This window comes from Rhinolophus sinicus, chromosome 15, assembly GCF_057876585.1.
Source record: "Rhinolophus sinicus isolate RSI-liver-muscle chromosome 15, RSI-T2T, whole genome shotgun sequence".
In the NCBI taxonomy this organism is placed as follows: domain Eukaryota; kingdom Metazoa; phylum Chordata; class Mammalia; order Chiroptera; family Rhinolophidae; genus Rhinolophus; species Rhinolophus sinicus.
In genome coordinates, this window is record NC_142515.1 from 85663344 (window position 1) to 85681911 (window position 18568).

Below are 18568 nucleotides of genomic sequence, written 5' to 3' on the forward strand. Positions count from 1 at the left end.
ATGAATGGGTCAAGCAGGAGATCAAGGAAGAAATCAAAAGATATCTCGAGACAAACGAAAATGAAAATACAATGACCCAAAATCTATGGGATGCCGTGAAAGCAGTCCTAAGAGGGAAGTTCATAGCACTGCAGGCCTACCTAAAGAAACAAGAAACATCACTAATCAATAGTTTATTTTCACACTTAAGGGATCTGGGAAAAGAACAACAAAATAACCCCAAAGGGAGTACAAGGAAGGAGATAATAAAGATCAGAGCGGAAATAAATGAAATAGAAACCAGAAAAACAATACAAAAGATCAATGAATCCAAGAGTTGGTTCTTAGAGAAGATAAACAAAATTGACAAACCTTTAGCCAGACTCATTAAAAAAGAGAGAGAGAGGACCCAAATTAATAAAATCAGTAATGAAAGAGGAGAAGTGACAACAGACACCGCAGAGATACAAAAAATTTTAAGAAATTACTATGAGCAACTGTATGCCAACAAATTTGACAACCTGGAAGAAATGGACAATTTCCTAGAGGCGTACAACCTTCCAAGGCTAACTCAAGAAGAAACAGAAAACCTGAATAGACTGATTACCACCAAGGAAATTGAATCAGTAATCAACAATCTCCCAACAAACAAAAGCCCTGGACCAGATGGCTTTACAGGTGAATTTTACAAAACGTTCAAAAAAGAATTATTACCTATTCTCCTCAAACTCTTCCAAAAAATCCAGAGGGAGGGAAGACTCCCAAACACTTTTTACGAAGCCACTATCACCCTGATCCCAAAATCAGACAAAGACACCACAAAAAAAAGAAAACTACAGGCCGATATCACTAATGAACATAGATGCAAAAATCCTCAACAAAATATTAGCGAACAGAATTCAACAATACATTAAAAAGATCATACACCATGATCAAGTGGGATTCATCCCTGGTATGCAAGGGTGGTTCAACATCCGCAAATCAATTAATGTGATACACCACATTAACAAAATGAAAAATAAAAATCACATGATCTTATCAATAGATGCAGAAAAAGCATTGGATAAAATCCAGCAGCCATTCATGATAAAAACCCTTAAGAAAGTGGGAATAGAGGGATCATATCCCAACCTAATAAAGGCCATATATGATAAACCCACAGCTAACATCATACTCAATGGGGAAAAGCTAAAACCATTCCCCTTAAGATCAGGAACAAGGCAAGGTTGCCCACTTTCTCCACTTCTATTCAACATAGTGCTGGAAGTTCTAGCCACAGCAATCAGACAAGAAAAAGAAATAAAAGGCATCCAAATCGGTAAGGAGGAAGTAAAACTGTCATTATATGCAGATGATATGATACTATATTTAGAGAACCCTAAAGACACCACCAAGAAGCTATTAGAGCTGATAGATGAATTTAGTAAAGTAGCAGGATACAAAATTAATATTCAGAAATCAGTTGCATTTGTATATACCAATAATAAAACATCAGAAGGAGAAATTTAAAAAGCAATTCCATTTACAATTGCTCCAAAGACTATAAAATACCTGGGAATAAATTTAACCAAAGAAGTAAAAGATCTGTACTCAGAAAATTATAAGGCACTGAAGAAAGAAATGAAAGAAGATACAAATAGATGGAAACACATACCATGTTCATGGATAGGAAGAATTAATATAGTTAAAATGTCCATACTGCCCAAGGCAATATATATATTCAACGCAATTCCTATCAAACAACCAATGACATTTTTCACAGAAATAGAACATATGATCCTAAAATTTATATGGGATAACAAAAGACCCCGGATATCTTCAACAATCTTGAGAAATAAGAACAAAGTGGGAGGTATAACAATACCTGACTTCAAATTATACTACAAGGCTACAGTAATCAAAACAGCATGGTACTGGCATAAAAACAGACCCATAGATCAATGGAACAGAATAGAGAGTCCAGAAATAAATCCATGCCTATATGGCCATTTAATCTATGACAATGGAAGCAAGAATGTACACTGGGGTAAAGACAGTCTATTCAATAAATGGTGCTGGGAAACTTGGACAGACACATGCAAAAAGATGAAGCTGGATCACCTCCTTACAGCACATACAAAAATAAATTCAAAATGGCTTAAAGATTTAAATGTAAGATCTGATACCATAAAATTCCTAGAAGAAAATATAGGAAGAAACTTCACAGACATTACCCGGAGTAAGATTTTTACTGATATATCCCCTCGCACAAGGGAAGTAAGAGAAAAAATAAACATGTGGGATTACATCAAACTAAAAAGCTTTTTCACAGCAAAGGAAACCATCAATAAAACAAAAAGGGATCCTACTGATTGGGAAAAGATATTTGCCAATGATATATCTGATAAGGGGTTAATATCACAAATTTATAAAAAACTCACTCAACTCAACTCCAAAAAAACAAACAACCCAATTAAAAAATGGGCAGAGGACATGAAGAGACATTTTTCTAAAAAGGACACACAGATGGCAAACAGACATATGAAGAAATGTTCAACCTCACTAACCATCAGAGAAATGCAAATAAAAACCACAATGAGATACCACCTCACCCCAGTCAGGATGGCTATCATCAATAAATCAACAAACAACAAGTGCTGGCGTGGATGTGGAGAAAAGGGAACGCTGGTGCACTGTTGGTGGGAATGCAGATTGGTGCAGCCACTATGGAAAACAGTTTGGAGGTATCTCAAAAATCTGAAAATGGAACTACCTTATGATCCAGCAATCCCACTCCTAGTTATCTATCCGGAGAAATCCAAAACTCCAATTCAAAAATCTTTATTCACTCCTATGTTTATTGCAGCACTATACACAATAGCCAAGACCTGGAAACAACCGAAATGCCCATCGGTAGATGACTGGATTAAGAAACTGTGGTACATTTATACAATGGAGTATTACGCAGCCATAAAGAAGAAAGAAATCTTACCATTTGCAACAACATGGATGGACCTAGAGAACATTATGTTAAGTGAAATAAGTCAGATAGATAAAGACAAATACCATATGATCTCACTTATATGCGGAATCTAAAGAAAAGAATAAGTGAATAAACTAATCAGAGACAGTTTTGGAAACATGTAGGAAAAACTGAGGGGTGCTAGATGGGGCGGGGAGTTGGGGATAAGGGGAAGGTGAGAGGTTTAGAAAATAATCGGTAACCACAAGATGACCACGGGGTTTTGAAAATTAATTTGGGGAACGTACAGAGGGATAGTGGATGGGGGGAGGGGAGTTCACACAGTGTGAGGGATATAAATGACAAACGTCTAAGTTTTGCTTTGTCTTGTGCACCTAAAACTAATAATAAAAAAATATGTATTAATATTTATTTATTGAGCAGTTATTTGTCATTGTCTATTAAAATTCAAACCATTGAATATATTTAAGAATACATCATTTTAAAGCATAATGGATGGAATGTGAAAACTTCAATTCTGGCTCCTTGTGTAAAGGACTTGAAAGAAGACATTTATCCTACGTCAATTGCAAGATAAATAACTTTCTGTCTGAGAAAAAAAATACTTTTAAAAACTGACTTTTGAACAAGACAAACAAAAACTCAGACACTGACAACAGTTAGTGGTTACCCAAGGCTGAGAGGGGAGGTAGAAGAGGGTAATGGGAACAAATATATAGTGATGGAAGGAGAACTGACTCGGGGTGATGAATATACAATGTGATATACAGATGATGTATTATAGAAAGTTTCACTTGAAACCTGTATAATTTTTACTAATCACTGTCATCCCAATAAAACAAATAAAAAGTAAATAAAAGTGACTTTCTTTGAAGAAAAAAAAAAAAAAAGAACAGACATATTTACAGAAAACAAATTGATGGTTGCCATAAAGGTGAGGGTTGTGGGGCTGGGTAAAAAAGTAAAGGGATTAAGAAATATAAATTGATATTTACAAAATAGTCACATGGATGTAAAGCACAGCATACAGAATATAGTAAATAATATTGCAGCAACTGTATATTGTGCCAGGAGGTACAGACTAATGGGGGGGGTCACTACATAATTTATATAAATGTCTAACCACTATAGTGTACACCTGAAACTAATCTAAAATAATATTGAAGGTCAACTATAAATTAAAAAATAAATAATTAAAAAATATTATATACAGAAGTTGAACTCAAACAAAAGGAAATTCCAGAATATAAAAAAAAGAATGAAATTCCATAAACACAGTAAGATTAAAGAATCAAAATGTCTAGTTTTAGATTTGGAAGACATGAAATCAATGGCACTGTTTCAGTCTCACGACAATTGACCTTTTTATACTATCATCCCAAAGGAATCTTTTCAGAGCCCCCTTTATATCTTTATTCCTGAGACTGTAGATGAAGGGGTTCAGCATGGGCGTGACCACTGTGTACAGGACCGAGGCTGTAGCACTAGAGTGTGCATTGTGGGTAGCAGGAGAGCTGAGGTACACTCCTAGGCTTGTTAAATAAAATAAGGAGACAACCGAGAGGTGAGACGCACAGGTAGAAAATGCTTTATACTTCCCCTGAGCAGATGACATTGCACGTATGCAGGAAACGATCCTATAGTAAGAGCAAAGGATCCCAGTCAGGGATCCACCACCAACCAGCACAGCTACAAAATACATCACCATGTTGTTAAGAAAGGTGTCAGAACAGGCAAGTTGGACCATCTGGTTGAGTTCACAGAAAAAGTGGGGGATTTGCAAGTCTGCACAGAAGGACAGCCTCAGCACCATTAAGCTTTGTAGTAAGGAATTCAGGACACTGATGGTCCAGGACCCCAGAACCAATAGTCCACAGAGCCGGGGGTGCATGATGACTGTGTAGTGCAGGGGGTGACAGATGGCCACGAAGCGGTCATAGGCCATCACGGTCAGGAGGAAGTTATCCAACATGCCAAAGAGTAGGAAAAAGTACATCTGCGTGATGCAGCCTCCATAGGTTATGACTTTGCTCTGCGTCTGGATGTTCACCAGCATCTTGGGGACGGTGGTGGAGGTGAAACAGATGTCCACAAGGGACAGGTTGGAGAGGAAGAAGTACATGGGCGTGTGCAGGTGGGAGTCTGAGCTGACGGCCAGGACGATGAGCAGGTTTCCTAACACAGTGATCAGGTACATGGAGAGGAAAAGCCCAAAGAGGAGGGGCTGCAGGTCTGGCTCCTCTGAAAGTCCCAGGAGAACAAATTCTGAAACTCTTGTAAGATTCTCTGGTTCCATGAGGAAGACGTGACTTCCAAGACAGGAAAATCACATGAGTAATTTTCATACAAACAGACTTTACTCAGATGCTCTAATGCTACAATTTATATTTTGTAGTCAAGTAATTCAATATTTTTGTACGGATCTTGTTCCTTCTAGGGGTTTCCAGTGCCATTGCAGATTAGGAATTTTTGTCCCAAGGTGCTTCTTTCCAAAGTATCATATATTCTATACTTTTCATGAGAAATTCTTCACGTATTTCAGGAATATAAATTGAGTGTTCACCATTATTAGGTACTGTCTAGCCTGTGAGTACTAGAATGCTGAAAAACAGAAGTTTATACAAGTCAATGAAGGAGAAACAATATGAAAGCTAATAATAAAAATATATAACATTTCATATGGTGACAGAACATGTGAAGAAAAGGAAAGCAAGAGTAAAACAAGATGGTGACTAGTTTGGTTTTTTTTTTTTTCAAGATCATTTAGTCAAGTCCTGTAAACAAGGTGACATTTCAACAGAGTCCTCAGTGAAGAAAGTGAGGGAGATGCAAGGAAATGTGGGCGAGTGTACTTGGAAGGAAGAAATGGCCAGTACAGAGGCCCTGGGGTGGAGCAGAAGGGCTTTAGTGATCTGTCCATAGTGAATATCAGAGTATCTGATGGACCTTGATTGTAATTATTTTGGCTGTTTCCCGGCAGTGTTTCTCACCCAGAAATGATTTTGTGCGTGAGGTACCTGGCATTGCCTGAAGGAATACTGATAACACCTACAGTCCACAGGAAAGCACCCACACCCAACCATTATTCAGCCCCCAAGTCAACAGAGAGAAGGTGAGCAAACCTAGTCAAGACCAGCACTTCAACCTGTGTGTACCTACGATCAACAGCCTCCTACCAGACGCGGAATCTGAGTCAGCAGGGCCTGGGGGCTCAGAGAGTCTGCATTTCTAACCAGCTCCCGGGAGTGTTGATGCTGCAGCTCCTGGTGTGTGGCCCCCGCTCTGAGGAGCAGGTGAGGTCCTGTGTCAGAGTCAGGGGCAGGCAGTTTCAGGTTTCTGAATCAAATATTTCCTTGCATGAATTATTAAAGCAATTAGTGTGCTCACTCATTCCAGAAACTGTAATAAATTCCCTGTGTTTTTTTTCTTACGTAAAGACTCCTTAGTGACACATAATAATATACCGTTTTTGGTGGTTTTTTTGGTTTTTTTTTTGTAAGGATTGTGCAGCGGGAATCGAATCAGACATCTTGGTGTTATTAGCACAATGCTCTAACTAACTGAGCTAACCGGCCACCCCAATAATACACTATTAAGAGACCTTGTAGTGAGCAGATAAGGGCCTCCATAATATGTCCACACACAATCCCTGTGCCTTTACATTTGCTATTTTTCTAGCAAGGGAGGATTAGGGTAGAAGATAGGACAGGCTTGCTAACCGGCTGACATTAAGAAGATGACCCAGTGTCATCCAGGTGGGAGTAACGTATCCACAATGGTCCTCTACGTAGAAGCGAGAGACAAGATGAAGAAGCTAAACTGCTGGCTTTGAAGGCAGAGGAATGGCCATGAGCCAGGAAAGGCTGTGGCCAGAATACAAACTGAAATAGGAAGGGAAACAGCATTTCGCCTGAGTCTCTAGAAGAACCCAGCTCTGCAGACATCTTGATATTAGCCCCTGAGACTCATTTCGGGCTTCTCACATTCAGAACTGTAAGAGCATATGTCTGTTTGTTTTAATTAACTAGTACAGGAATATTTTACAGCAGCAGTAGAATCTAATATAGATGTTTATTCAATAAAATCTGCAGAGGGGACTAAGTGGAAGCCTCTCCACTCATTCATTAGCTTCCCCTGGGTGAAGGCATTTTACTTTGAAAACCCACATGAAGTCGAAAAGAACTTTCATATCAAATTGGAGACATCCCACCCCATTAGCAGGTGCACTGAAGTCCTCATTACATAAATGTAATTGTGGTTGAGATGCCTTTGTGGCATTAGATGTAAGGTACAATGGGTGCCCTTCATTTCTCCTTCACTGAAGTATTTTGTTCTCAGCACTGTGTCCCCTTTGTCTAAAATTTGGTAAGTCCTCAATTTACACTCCCAAGTGTATGACAGAATTTCATTAAAAATATAGACGACAATGACCACCAGGGGAAAAGAGCTCAGTGTGGGATAGAAATTCGACTAACTGTTCCAAAATCAAAGTAAACAAGTTACAAACAGAAATATATGCAGCCTCACCAGGAATGAAATAATTCAAACTATTTGGTATTCCTCTATTTATTAAATAACTTCTTCATGTGAATACCCAGCATGAAAGAAGATACTGCAATGCATTTCTCAAAATTGTGTGTTGCAAAGTATTTCCTACCTCCACCGGCCTGGATTTTGTCAGTGAACACAAAACATGCTCAAATACACCCCATCTTAGACATTTCACTTCAGTGCACCGGCCTCCACACCTAACACTATTTTCCTATTCCCCGAACAGCAAAAATCCTCAGATATGGTTTAGTCGTACTGCAACCATTTTATGCATCTCACTCATTTTACAGGGTCATGTAAGGGCACATCCACGCATATCACTCAATTTTAAATATGGTCCCTGTACGGAAGATTCAAGGATCAATATTAATGTATTAAATGAATTAGTTATAAATCTATGTCATGCAGGATGTCATGCGGGGTCTCTACTCTGGCTCCCTGCACAAGAACGAACGACATGGTGAGGCCAAAAAGGAACACCCATGGAGCCACAGATAGGGGAGTCATACCACTATATTCTCGCTGGCGGCTGGGATGGAGAGACAGGGAGTAGGAGCCACGCGATCTTCAACCTGCCGTCTGTTTCTCTGCCAACCACCCAACCCCACTTGCTAGCTTCAATTTACCGTACTAACCGCATCTCGCACTTGCTAGCTCAGCCACCATCTGCTGCAAGCATAGCCATGGTGGTTATATTAGGGGCCAATGGCTCACTGGTTATAGCTGACGGCCAACTAGCCACAGCTGATGGCCATCCAATCAAGTTGCTGGCCATTTACTACAGGAGCCAGCACCTTTCCAAGTGAGGCCGAGGACCTGGAAACTGCACTTCTGGTCTGTCCCCACAATCAATTAATAACCCAAGAACACTGACACGGAGATATCTAGTCTCCTGGCTGGGCTGATTAGGGCCACAGTGACTAAGGTAAATGTTCTCAGCTTCTGACCTCTCTGACCCTTTCCTTCAGTACCTGCTGGGCTCTCAGACTCACCTGGATGGGGTCTCTGAGAGCGAGGACTCTGTGTGGAAGTCAGAATTACTCCCTGGAAGGTTCATGATGGAGACTGAAGCTCTGTCCCCACACGAGACAGCAGGAAGGAGTGAAGCATCAGTTCACAGCCAGCTCAGGAGTCAAACGCAACACTCAGGTCCTGTCCACCAACGTGGTACAAGCTGAGGGACCGCACAGAGGAGCGTTACAGCGCTCTGTGTATCTGCTCATCAGGCACAGTTCCCTCTTCTTATTCCCGCTGCTGAGCATCCGATTTCCCCTGGGGCCTCTGGAATAAGCAGAAAGGAAATTTTTCCTAATGATTCTCTGATCCCCGGGGATCGGGTTTGAAGTCAAATGAATTTGGGTTTTATTTCTTCATGTCTTGATCTCCCTGTGTTAAAAGTACATTAGTCTGAGTATTCTGTGCCTTAACCACACTTATTAGAATTACATGATATGAATATTGGAAGCCTTCAAAGGTGATAGGTCTTGGTTCTGTTTTTTTTAAATTCAACATACAATGCTCCAGCCTCCTGAAAAAGCAAAATCAATTAGGAAAGTGGTTCTCCCCAAAAGATGATGTTTTCATCTGTTCAGATTTTCTTAAAACAGCTCTCATAATTTTGTCTACAAGTGTTAGTAGAGAAGAGGCACATCTTTAAAAACAGAACTTGTATTAGAAGAATGGGCTCAGGGATGGACAGAAGGTGAACCACATTGGGCCTTATGGTCCCCGTTTGTACTGCTGGTCTGGTGAACACTGTGAGTCTTGCTGAAATCCTCTTGGATTTCAATGGCCTGAGGGACATTAGTCTTGGGAGCTAAGAACTGTGCTATACAACACAGTAGCCACTAGGTACGTGAGACTATTTAAAAGTTTTAATTAAAATTAAATTTAAAATTCAGTTCCCCAGTCATACCAGCCTCAAACAGCAGCTACCACATTAGACAGGACAGACATAGAATATGTCCCTCGCAGAAAGTTCTATTGGACGCTTTGCTTTAAGTGTCTTTCAAACTCCCTAGGTGATGCTGGGCTGTTTTTCCACCACCCTAACCCTACCTCACTGAGCCCTCTCCTCCAATTTTATTACTATTTCAGGAACGTACTTGCTCTCCCCGCAGCTCCACATTGACCCCTCTGAAAACGGGGGCTGTGTTTTAAATCACCATTTACTAAGTGCCATGCAAAGGAACGTGAGGCACATATCACTCAAGTCTGACTGTGACTCCATGTTTGCTGGCACCACCCGTTCTGCCTATTGAGTCCCAAAGGCCCTCTCGCTGATGATGCAGGAAGACACGGAGAGCCGCACGCAGACCCGCTGCTAATGAAGCTCTACGTTGGGCTTGCCCTCCATCGAGGCCCGTTTCTCATCTCAGGGTCGCACACGGGTGTTTTTGCCCCATCAGAGCTCCTTCCAGCAACTTGAGAGCAGTAACCCATGTATTTCTCCAGTACTTTTCACGAGTAAAGTGGTGGTTTAGATCCTTTTTGATCATTGCTTTTATATAATAAGAAATTATACCAACACGGGGAAAGGACTGTGGCTCAAAACTTTGAGCAGGAGAAATTTGAATGTGAATTAAATATTAAATGTCAGGAAGTTTTGCCAATGTTCCCAAGTCCAATAGTGCTGACAGAGGAAAGTCGATATGAAACAAGGCATGCGTAGTTTTTCAATGAAGAGTCCTACTGTGTGCTTTCAAATGCTTCCCAGCTGAAATATAATGCACATAAAGCAATAATGCAAATGTTATCTGTTAAACGAAGGTGATGAACATAGAGGTGATGAACTGTATTACTCTTTCAGTTTTCCTCTGTTTTAAATTTTCTTTAAATTTATTTTTTAAATTTATTGGGGTGACAATTGTTAGTAAAATTACATAGATTTCAGGTGTACAATTCTGTATTACATCATCTATAAATCCCATGTTTTAAATTTATCATTATAAAAAGTTGAAAAATGTGTCACGACACTAGCATAATCTGTGGACTTCATTGTTTGTTTGTTTTTCTTTTATTTTTTTTAGTAGTTTGTTCCTTTTTATTCTTCATTGCTAAAGAGTATTCAACTGCATGGATATATCACATTGTTTATCTACTCACCAGTTTGTGGACATATAGAGGGTGCCAAAAAGGTATATACATTTTAAGAAAGGAGAAAACTGTATTAAAATAGTAACACGATGAATGAAGCTAGCATTCATTTGATTAACACCATCCTTTGAGCAAACATCATACTACACGTTCCGACTGTAATTCAATTCAACTTCGAAAAGTGATACATAAATAACATCTCTTCAAATATTTACTCTTTTTGGGCACCCCCCTCGGTATGTATTCTTTGGGGTTAATTGAATAATGCTGCCTTAATTATTCACATACCAGTTTATGTGACTTCAATGGTTTCATAAATAAGCTTAAAATATTAATAATGTTTTAAAAAATGATGTGTGTTCCAGCTGCGTGCAGTAATGTTATTGTGCAGCCTCGTGTTTAATAAATTTCAATAAATCAGAATCACTAGACTTTTCAGAAATCATTCTTCTGGGTAATTTAGCTATCAGGTAAACGGAGGGGTTGATGACACGGTATCTTTTTGTTTTGTTTCAATGTGTCCCCAAAATCTGCTTTTGCAAGCATAGTGCAATAAGCCTAGCAATGTTTCACAGAAAATTAAAGGTTTGCAGGGTCTCCTGATGACGAAACAGGGAGCTCAGTCCAGGACTGCAGAGAACAATATCCAGCAGAATGCGTTCTCTGGGCTTTGAATCTAGATCATAGCAGGGGGTTGCTTTTCAGGTAATTCCTTATGTGAGTTATTTTTGTAAAACCTGCTCCTAATGTTCTCAGAACCATTTTTCTGTGCCTAACTACATGCGAGGCACTTTACAAATATTCCTACTCCATATTCTCACAGACTCCTGGCGGACAGGTGTCACACCAGTGAAGATGGTGGCCCTGCACTGCTCTGGCCACACAGCACACGCACCTGCATTGTAATCAGGTCTGTCTTCCAGGTCTGTTCCTTCTATTCTACTGCTTGGTGCCAACTTGCACATGTAATGGCCTCTCTGAACAGATAATTCTGCAGACTCATGGAGTAAGTGATTTGGTTTGTTTTCATAGTTTCCTACCAGGGCCAGTTGATATTCTACAAAATTCCTGCACTAATCTGGGAAGAAAGATGATTACCACCTATGTATTCTTGCTCATCTCCTGAGCAGAATAATAATTGCAGCATTTATTGGGACATTATATATGTCAGATACCATTATGCTATTTTTAATGATTTTCTCATTCAATCTTCTCAAACATCTATGGAAAAGATACTTGAATTATCCACATTTCACAACTGAGAAAACTGAAGAGTCTCAAAGAAGTGAAGTTGTCCATAGATGCAAAGGTTATTTCTTTCACATATTTTTTAATTGAAGAATAATTGTCATTTCCTTTAAATATTGATCAAGAACACTGGTGGCTAAGAAACCAGGTCATTCCGATATTGAAAGAATTTACAATAGTAACATAATTTTAAAACATTTTTTTAATATTTCATTTTTACCTTAGCCAGCAGCTGACATGAAGCTATCTTGCCCTTGAAAGCCAGTGTTGTCCTTTCCTCAGTCTCTTCCTTGGCTCATGAATTCATTTGGAGCCAAGTCTTCCAAGAAAAATCCCCAAATTGTGAAGAAAACAAATACACTTCTGTTGAGAAAAATCAAAGCTAGAATGTTTAGCCATTAAAGTGTTTCCCCCAAGTCGCCTCAGCTCAAGTGACGTCACTGCAGTGACTCAGGAAGGGCAGGCTCCCTTCTTCCGTATCACCCATCACAGGACACCTGTTGCCAAACAGCCAGCCAGGGGCTTGGACAGGACGCCACATACAGGGAGACTTCGCTGTGTTCTGACGTTCACGTCTAGATTATGAAGGAAAAAATATCTTCATTCTGGAGTGACAACGTAAACACTTTAGGATCACTTCCTCGAAATCTACATTCTGCCACAGCCCAAGGAAACACACAAAGTCCCCTTCTACCTGAAGGCTGTGGGCCCCCCCAATACTTGTCACTGTTATCCTCGGGTGTAAGTGTTTCTCATGGTTAACTTCTTCCCTGTCTCTGCGTGAAGCACAGTGATGCCAAGTCTCCCTCACAGTCACAAATTCATACTATCATCTTTTCTTTAAGAATTTCATCCATCATATGGGTCTGCATTAATTCTTCCTTTTGCAAAGGAAACTGGCATTTTAAGGAAACTGATCAGGCTTCAAGGTCTAAATGAGGAGATAAGTTTGTGGAAGTTTATGAGCCCACCTAGTAAAAATCTACGGTTCTAACTTCCTTTTCGAAAAAACTCTGTGGTTCCTGTCTCCCTTATACATATATATAATCTACCATTTTAGAGCACGTGCCTCACTGGGTCTCCATGTGCAGGTCAGGGTGGCAGCCATCTTTTTCCTGGTTCTTTCCTTTCCCAAATAAAACCTTTTTGACGATGAACTACCGACTCAATATTATTTGTCAGCCAACAGCATTGAGATAAGTCCATTTGGGGAATTTGTTCCCTTAAACACTCTAATGAATTCTCCATTGCATAAAATAAATGTGGTTCTGACTCAGGCCTTTGTGCATGAAGAAAGGAAATGTATTCATTACTAAAATTAAAGTCAAACATTCTACATTAAATCCATATGCCTAAAGTTATAATTCTTCTAGTTTCATGTTAATTTAACTATTCATTCTTTTAAAGTCTATTCTCTCCAAATTTCCAGTTTCCTTTCACATGAAAGGTGACATTAATGAGTCTGTGTGATGGTGTGTGTGTGTGTGTGTGTGTGTGTGTGTGTGTGTGTGCGTGTGTGTGTGTTTACCTGAAATAGAGTCAGGTAAAAATGTACATGTACATACACTCCTTACCTTTGAAAGAGTTCTTAGACTCACCACCTATTTCCAAACATTTTATTTTTTCTAACAGCATCCACCTGAATTAGCTTCACCATCTCATATCAGCATCAGAAACGCGTAAATAAGATCAGGGTGATCACATTATTTACAATCACATAACAAAGTAATTAATTATGTATTGATTACATATATAAATTATAAATAGTTATATAATTTATATCGATAATTATCTATAAATATATATATATATATATATATTCATGCAATATGTATTCATAATTTTTGGACGGCTCAGCAATGGATGCATTTTAAAGGAGACTCAAATATGGAAAGATATTCTCTGCTCAATTTTTGGAAGAATTGATATTGTTAAAGTGTCCATACTACAGTTAAAGAGAAAATCACAGGCACAAAATGGCATCACTGGTGGTAAAAACCCATGAGGCCAAACTTAGATTTAATATGGGACCCAATGACAGGTTCAACCTCTATTAGAAATGTAATCTTAATCAACCAGTCTGGAATTTTCTGTGAAAGCACTGGTCACAGGGTCCCTCTCCATCCCCTAATGGAAGGAAGAGGGAATCTGTAGGATGAAAAACATTGCTGTTCCCTTCCTCCTCCCAAAAAAACCCAGGTCTAAAATTAAACTTTTCTCTTCTTTTGTTAATAGCTCCTCACCCCACCCTTCTTCCTGTGAAAACCTTCCATTTTGTACAACCACTGGCTGTTCCCTTCTGGTTGCTGGAAGGGACACTGCCTCATTCATTAATCCCTTAATAAAGCTAATTACGTCTCCAAATGTACTCAGTTGATTTTTGGTGTTTTGATAGGGATTACATTAAATCACTAGATTGCTTGGGTAGTGAGGACATTTTAACGATGTTAATTTCTGCTGTCCGATACCACAATATAAGCTTCCATTTATTGTATCTTCTTCAATTTCTTTCTTCAGTGTCATGTACTTTTCTGTGTATAGATCTACTCTCTCCTTGGTCAAATTTATTCCAAGGTATTTTTTTGACACAATTATAAATTAGATTGTTTTCCTTATTTCTCTTTCTGATAGTTCAGTATTAGTGTATAAAAATTCAACTGATTTCTAAATATTAACTTTGCATTTTTCACAGAACTAGAACAAGTCATCTTAAAATGGACATTGAACCATGAAGCACCACAGCAATCTTGAGAAAGAACCAAGTTGGACCTATCATGTTCCCTGATATCAAGCTGTACTACAAAGCTATAGTAATGAAAACAGCATGCTATGGGCATGAAAACAGACACATAATTCAATGGAATACAAAAAAAGCTCAGAAATAAACCCACACTTACTTGTCCTTGTCTATGACAACGAGACAAGAATATACAGGGAGGCAAAGACAGTCTCTTCAATAAATGGTATTGGGAAAATTGGATATATACAAGCAAAAATATGAAACTGGAACACCTTACACCATATACAAGAATAAACTCAAAATGGATGAAAGACTTAAATGTAAGACTTGGAAACTTAAACTCCTAGAAGAAATAACAGGCAGTAAATTCTCTGACATTGCTCTTAGTAACATTTGTTTTCTGATATATTTCCTTGGGCAAAGGAAACAAACAAGAAAAATAAACAAGTGGAACTACAGCCAACTAAAAGTTCTTGCACAGCAATGAAAACCATCAACAAAAAGAAAAGACAACGTACTGATTGGGAGAAGACATTCACCAGTGATACATCGGATATGGGTTATATCCCAAATTTATAAAGAATACATACAACTCAACCTCAAAACAACAAACAATCCCATTAAAAAAGGGCAGAGGACTGAATAGATATTTCTCCATAGAGGACATATCGATGGCCAATAGGTATATAAAAAGATGGTCAAGGTCACTAATCATCAAATTAAAACCACAATGAGATATCAACTCACACATGTCAGAATAGCTGTTGTAAATCAATAATCAACAACTGCAGGTGAGGACGTAGAGAAAAAAGGAACTCTCGTACACTGTCGGTGGAATTGCAAATTGGTTCAGCCAATATGCACCACAGCAATTCCACTGCTGAGTAATTATTCAAAGAAATCCAAAACACTAATTAGGAAAGATATGTGAACCCCTATGTTCACTGCAACACTATTAATAACAGCCAAACATGTAAGCAACCTAAGTGCTCATCAGTTGATGACTAGATAAAGAAGAGGTGGTACATATGTACAATGGATTATTACGTGCTCATGAAAAAGAATGAAATCTTACCATTTGTGACAACATGGGTGGACCTGAGGGTATTATGCTAAGTAAAAATGTCAGGCAGAGAAAGACAAATACCACATGATCTCGTACATGGAATGTAAATAGAAAATAAAGCAAAATAAAAACAGACTCATATTACAGAGAACAAGTTGATGGTTGCCAGAAAGGTGAGGGTTGTGGGGCTGGGTAAAAAAGTGAAGTGGTAAAGAAATACAAATTGATATTTACAAAATAGTCCCAGGGATGTAAAGCACAGCATACAGAATATAGTAAATAATATTGCAACAACTGTATATAGTGTCAGGAGGTACAGACTAATGGGGGGAACACTACATAAATTATATGAATGCCTAAAAACTATAGTGCACTCCCGATATTAATATAAAATAATACTGAATGTCAACTGTAATGTTAAAAAATAAATAATTTTTAAAATTATATACAGAAGTTGAAATCAAACCAAAGGAAATTCCAGAATATAAATAAAAGAAGGAAATTCCATAAACACAGTCAGATTAAAGAATCACAATGTCTGGTTTTAGACTTGGAGCCATGAAATCAAGGCCACTTTTGCAGTCTCACGACGATTGTCCCTTTTATGCTGTCATCCCAAGGAATCTTTTCAGAGCCCCCTTTATATCTTTATTCCTGAGACTGTAGATGAAGGGGTTCAGCATGGGTGTGACCACTGTGTACAGGACCGAGGCCGTAGCACTAGAGTGTGTATTGTAGGCAGCAGGAGAGCTGAGGTACACGCCCAGGATTGTTAAATAAAATAAGGAGACAACTGAGAGGTGAGACGCACAGGTAGAAAATGCTTTATACTTCCCCTGAGGGGATGACATTCCATGTATGGAGGACACTATCCTGTAGTAAGAGCAAAGGATCCCAGTCAGGGACCCACCACCAACCAGCACAGCTATAAAATACATCACCAGGGTGTTAAGAAAGATGTCAGAACAGGCAAGTTGGACCATCTGGTTGAGTTCACAGAAAAAGTGGGAGATTTGCAAGTCTGCACAGAAGGACAGCCTCAGCACCATTAAGCTTTGGAATAAGGAATTCAGGACACTGATGGTCCAGGACACCAGAAGCAGCAGTCCACAGAGCCGGGGGTGCATGATGACTGTGTAGTGCAGGGGGTGACAGATGGCCACAAAGCGGTCATAGGCCATCACGGTCAGGAGACAGATATCCAACCCTGCAAAGAGTAGGAAAAAGTACATCTGCGTGATGCAGCCTCCATAGGTTATGACTTTGCTCTGCGTCTGGATGTTCACCAGCATCTTAGGGACGGTGGTGGAGGTGAAACAGATGTCCACAAAGGACAGATTGGAGAGGAAGAAGTACATGGGCGTGTGCAGGTGGGAGTCTGAGCTGACGGCCAGGACGATGAGCAGGTTTCCTAACACAGCGATCAGGTACATAGAGAGGAAAAGCCCAAAGAGGAGGGGCTGCAGGCCTGGCTCCTCTGAAAGTCCCAGGAGAACAAATTCTGAAACTCTTGTAAGATTCTCCAGTTCCATGAGGAAAACGTGACTTCAAGACAGAAATATCACAAATAATTTTCATACAAAGTGACATTACTCACATGCTCTAATGCTACAATTTATATTTTGTAGCCAAGTAATTAGTTCAATATTTTTTATGGATCTTGTTCCTTCTAGGGGTTTCCTGTGCCATCACAGATTAGGAATTTTTTCCCCAATTTGCTTCTTTCTAAAATGTCATGTATTCTACAGTTTTCATGAGAAATTATTCATCTATTTCAGGAATATAAATTGAGCTCTCACCATGTTTTAGGTACTGTCTAGCCTGTGAGCACTAGAGTGCTGAAAAACAGAAGTATACAAGTCAATGAAGGAGAAACAATATGAAAGCTAATAGTAAAAATATATAACATTTCATGTGGTGGCAGAACATGTGAAGAAACGGAAAGGATGTGTAAAACAAGACAGTGGCTAGTGTTTCATTTTTCAAGATCATTTAGTCAAGTCCAGTAAACAAGGTGACATTTCAACAGAGACCTCAGTGAAGAAAGTGAGGGAGATGGAAGGAAATGTGGGCGAGTGTACTTGGAAGGAAGAAATGACCAGTACAGAGGCCCTGGGGTGGAGCAGAAGGGCTTTAGTGATCTGTCCAAAGTGAATATCAGAGTATCTGATGGGCCTTGATTATAATTATTTCAGGTTATTTCCCAGCAGTGTTTCTCACCCAGAAATGATTTTGTGCCTGGGGTACCTGGCATTGCCTGAAGGAGTACTGCTGACACCTACAATCCACAGGAAAGCACCCACACCCAACCATTATTCAGCCCCCAAGTCAACAGTGAGAAGGTGAGCAAACCCAGTCAAGACCAGCTTTCAACCCGTATGTACCTACGATCAACAGCTTCCTACCAGACGTGGAATCTGAGTCAGCAGGGCCTGGGGGCTCAGAGAGTCTGCATTTCTAACCGGCTCCCGGGGGCGTTGATGCTGCAGCTCCTGGTGTGTGGCCCCCGCTCTGAGGAACAGGCGAGGTCCTGTGTCAGAGTCAGGGGCAGGCAGTTTCAGGTTTTCTGAGTCAATTATTTCTCTGCATACATTAATATTTAAAGCAATTGTATAGTCACTCATTCCAGACACTATCATAAAACCTGTGTTCATTTCTCTTATATAAGGGCCCCTGAGTGTATAAATATACACTTTTAAGAGACTTTGTAGTGAGCAGAATAAGGGCCTCTATAATGTGTCCACACGCTATCCCCAGTGCCTTTGCATTTGATATTTTTATAGCAAGGGGGCATTAGGGTAGAAGATGGGACAGGCTTGCTAACCGGCTGGCGTTAAGAAGATGAGCCAGTATCATCCAGGTGGAGGAACGTACCCACAATGGTCCTCTAAGTAGAAGCGACAGACAAGATGTAGAAGCTAAACTG

The 18568-nt window shown here is 39.5% G+C and overlaps 1 protein-coding gene and 1 pseudogene across 1 annotated transcript; both read right to left on the reverse strand.

The window, feature by feature from the left end:
• Nucleotides 1–4306: 4306 nt before the first annotated feature.
• LOC148755250 (olfactory receptor 7A17-like) lies at nucleotides 4307–5237 on the reverse strand. The gene is given in 2 exon segments (XM_088791719.1): nucleotides 4307–4327; nucleotides 4329–5237. Coding segments are annotated over 2 exon segments (930 nt in total).
• A 10969-nt stretch (nucleotides 5238–16206) lies between these two features.
• On the reverse strand, nucleotides 16207–17174 carry LOC148755251 (olfactory receptor 7A17-like; annotated as a pseudogene).
• Between the last annotated feature and the right edge of the window lie 1394 nt (nucleotides 17175–18568).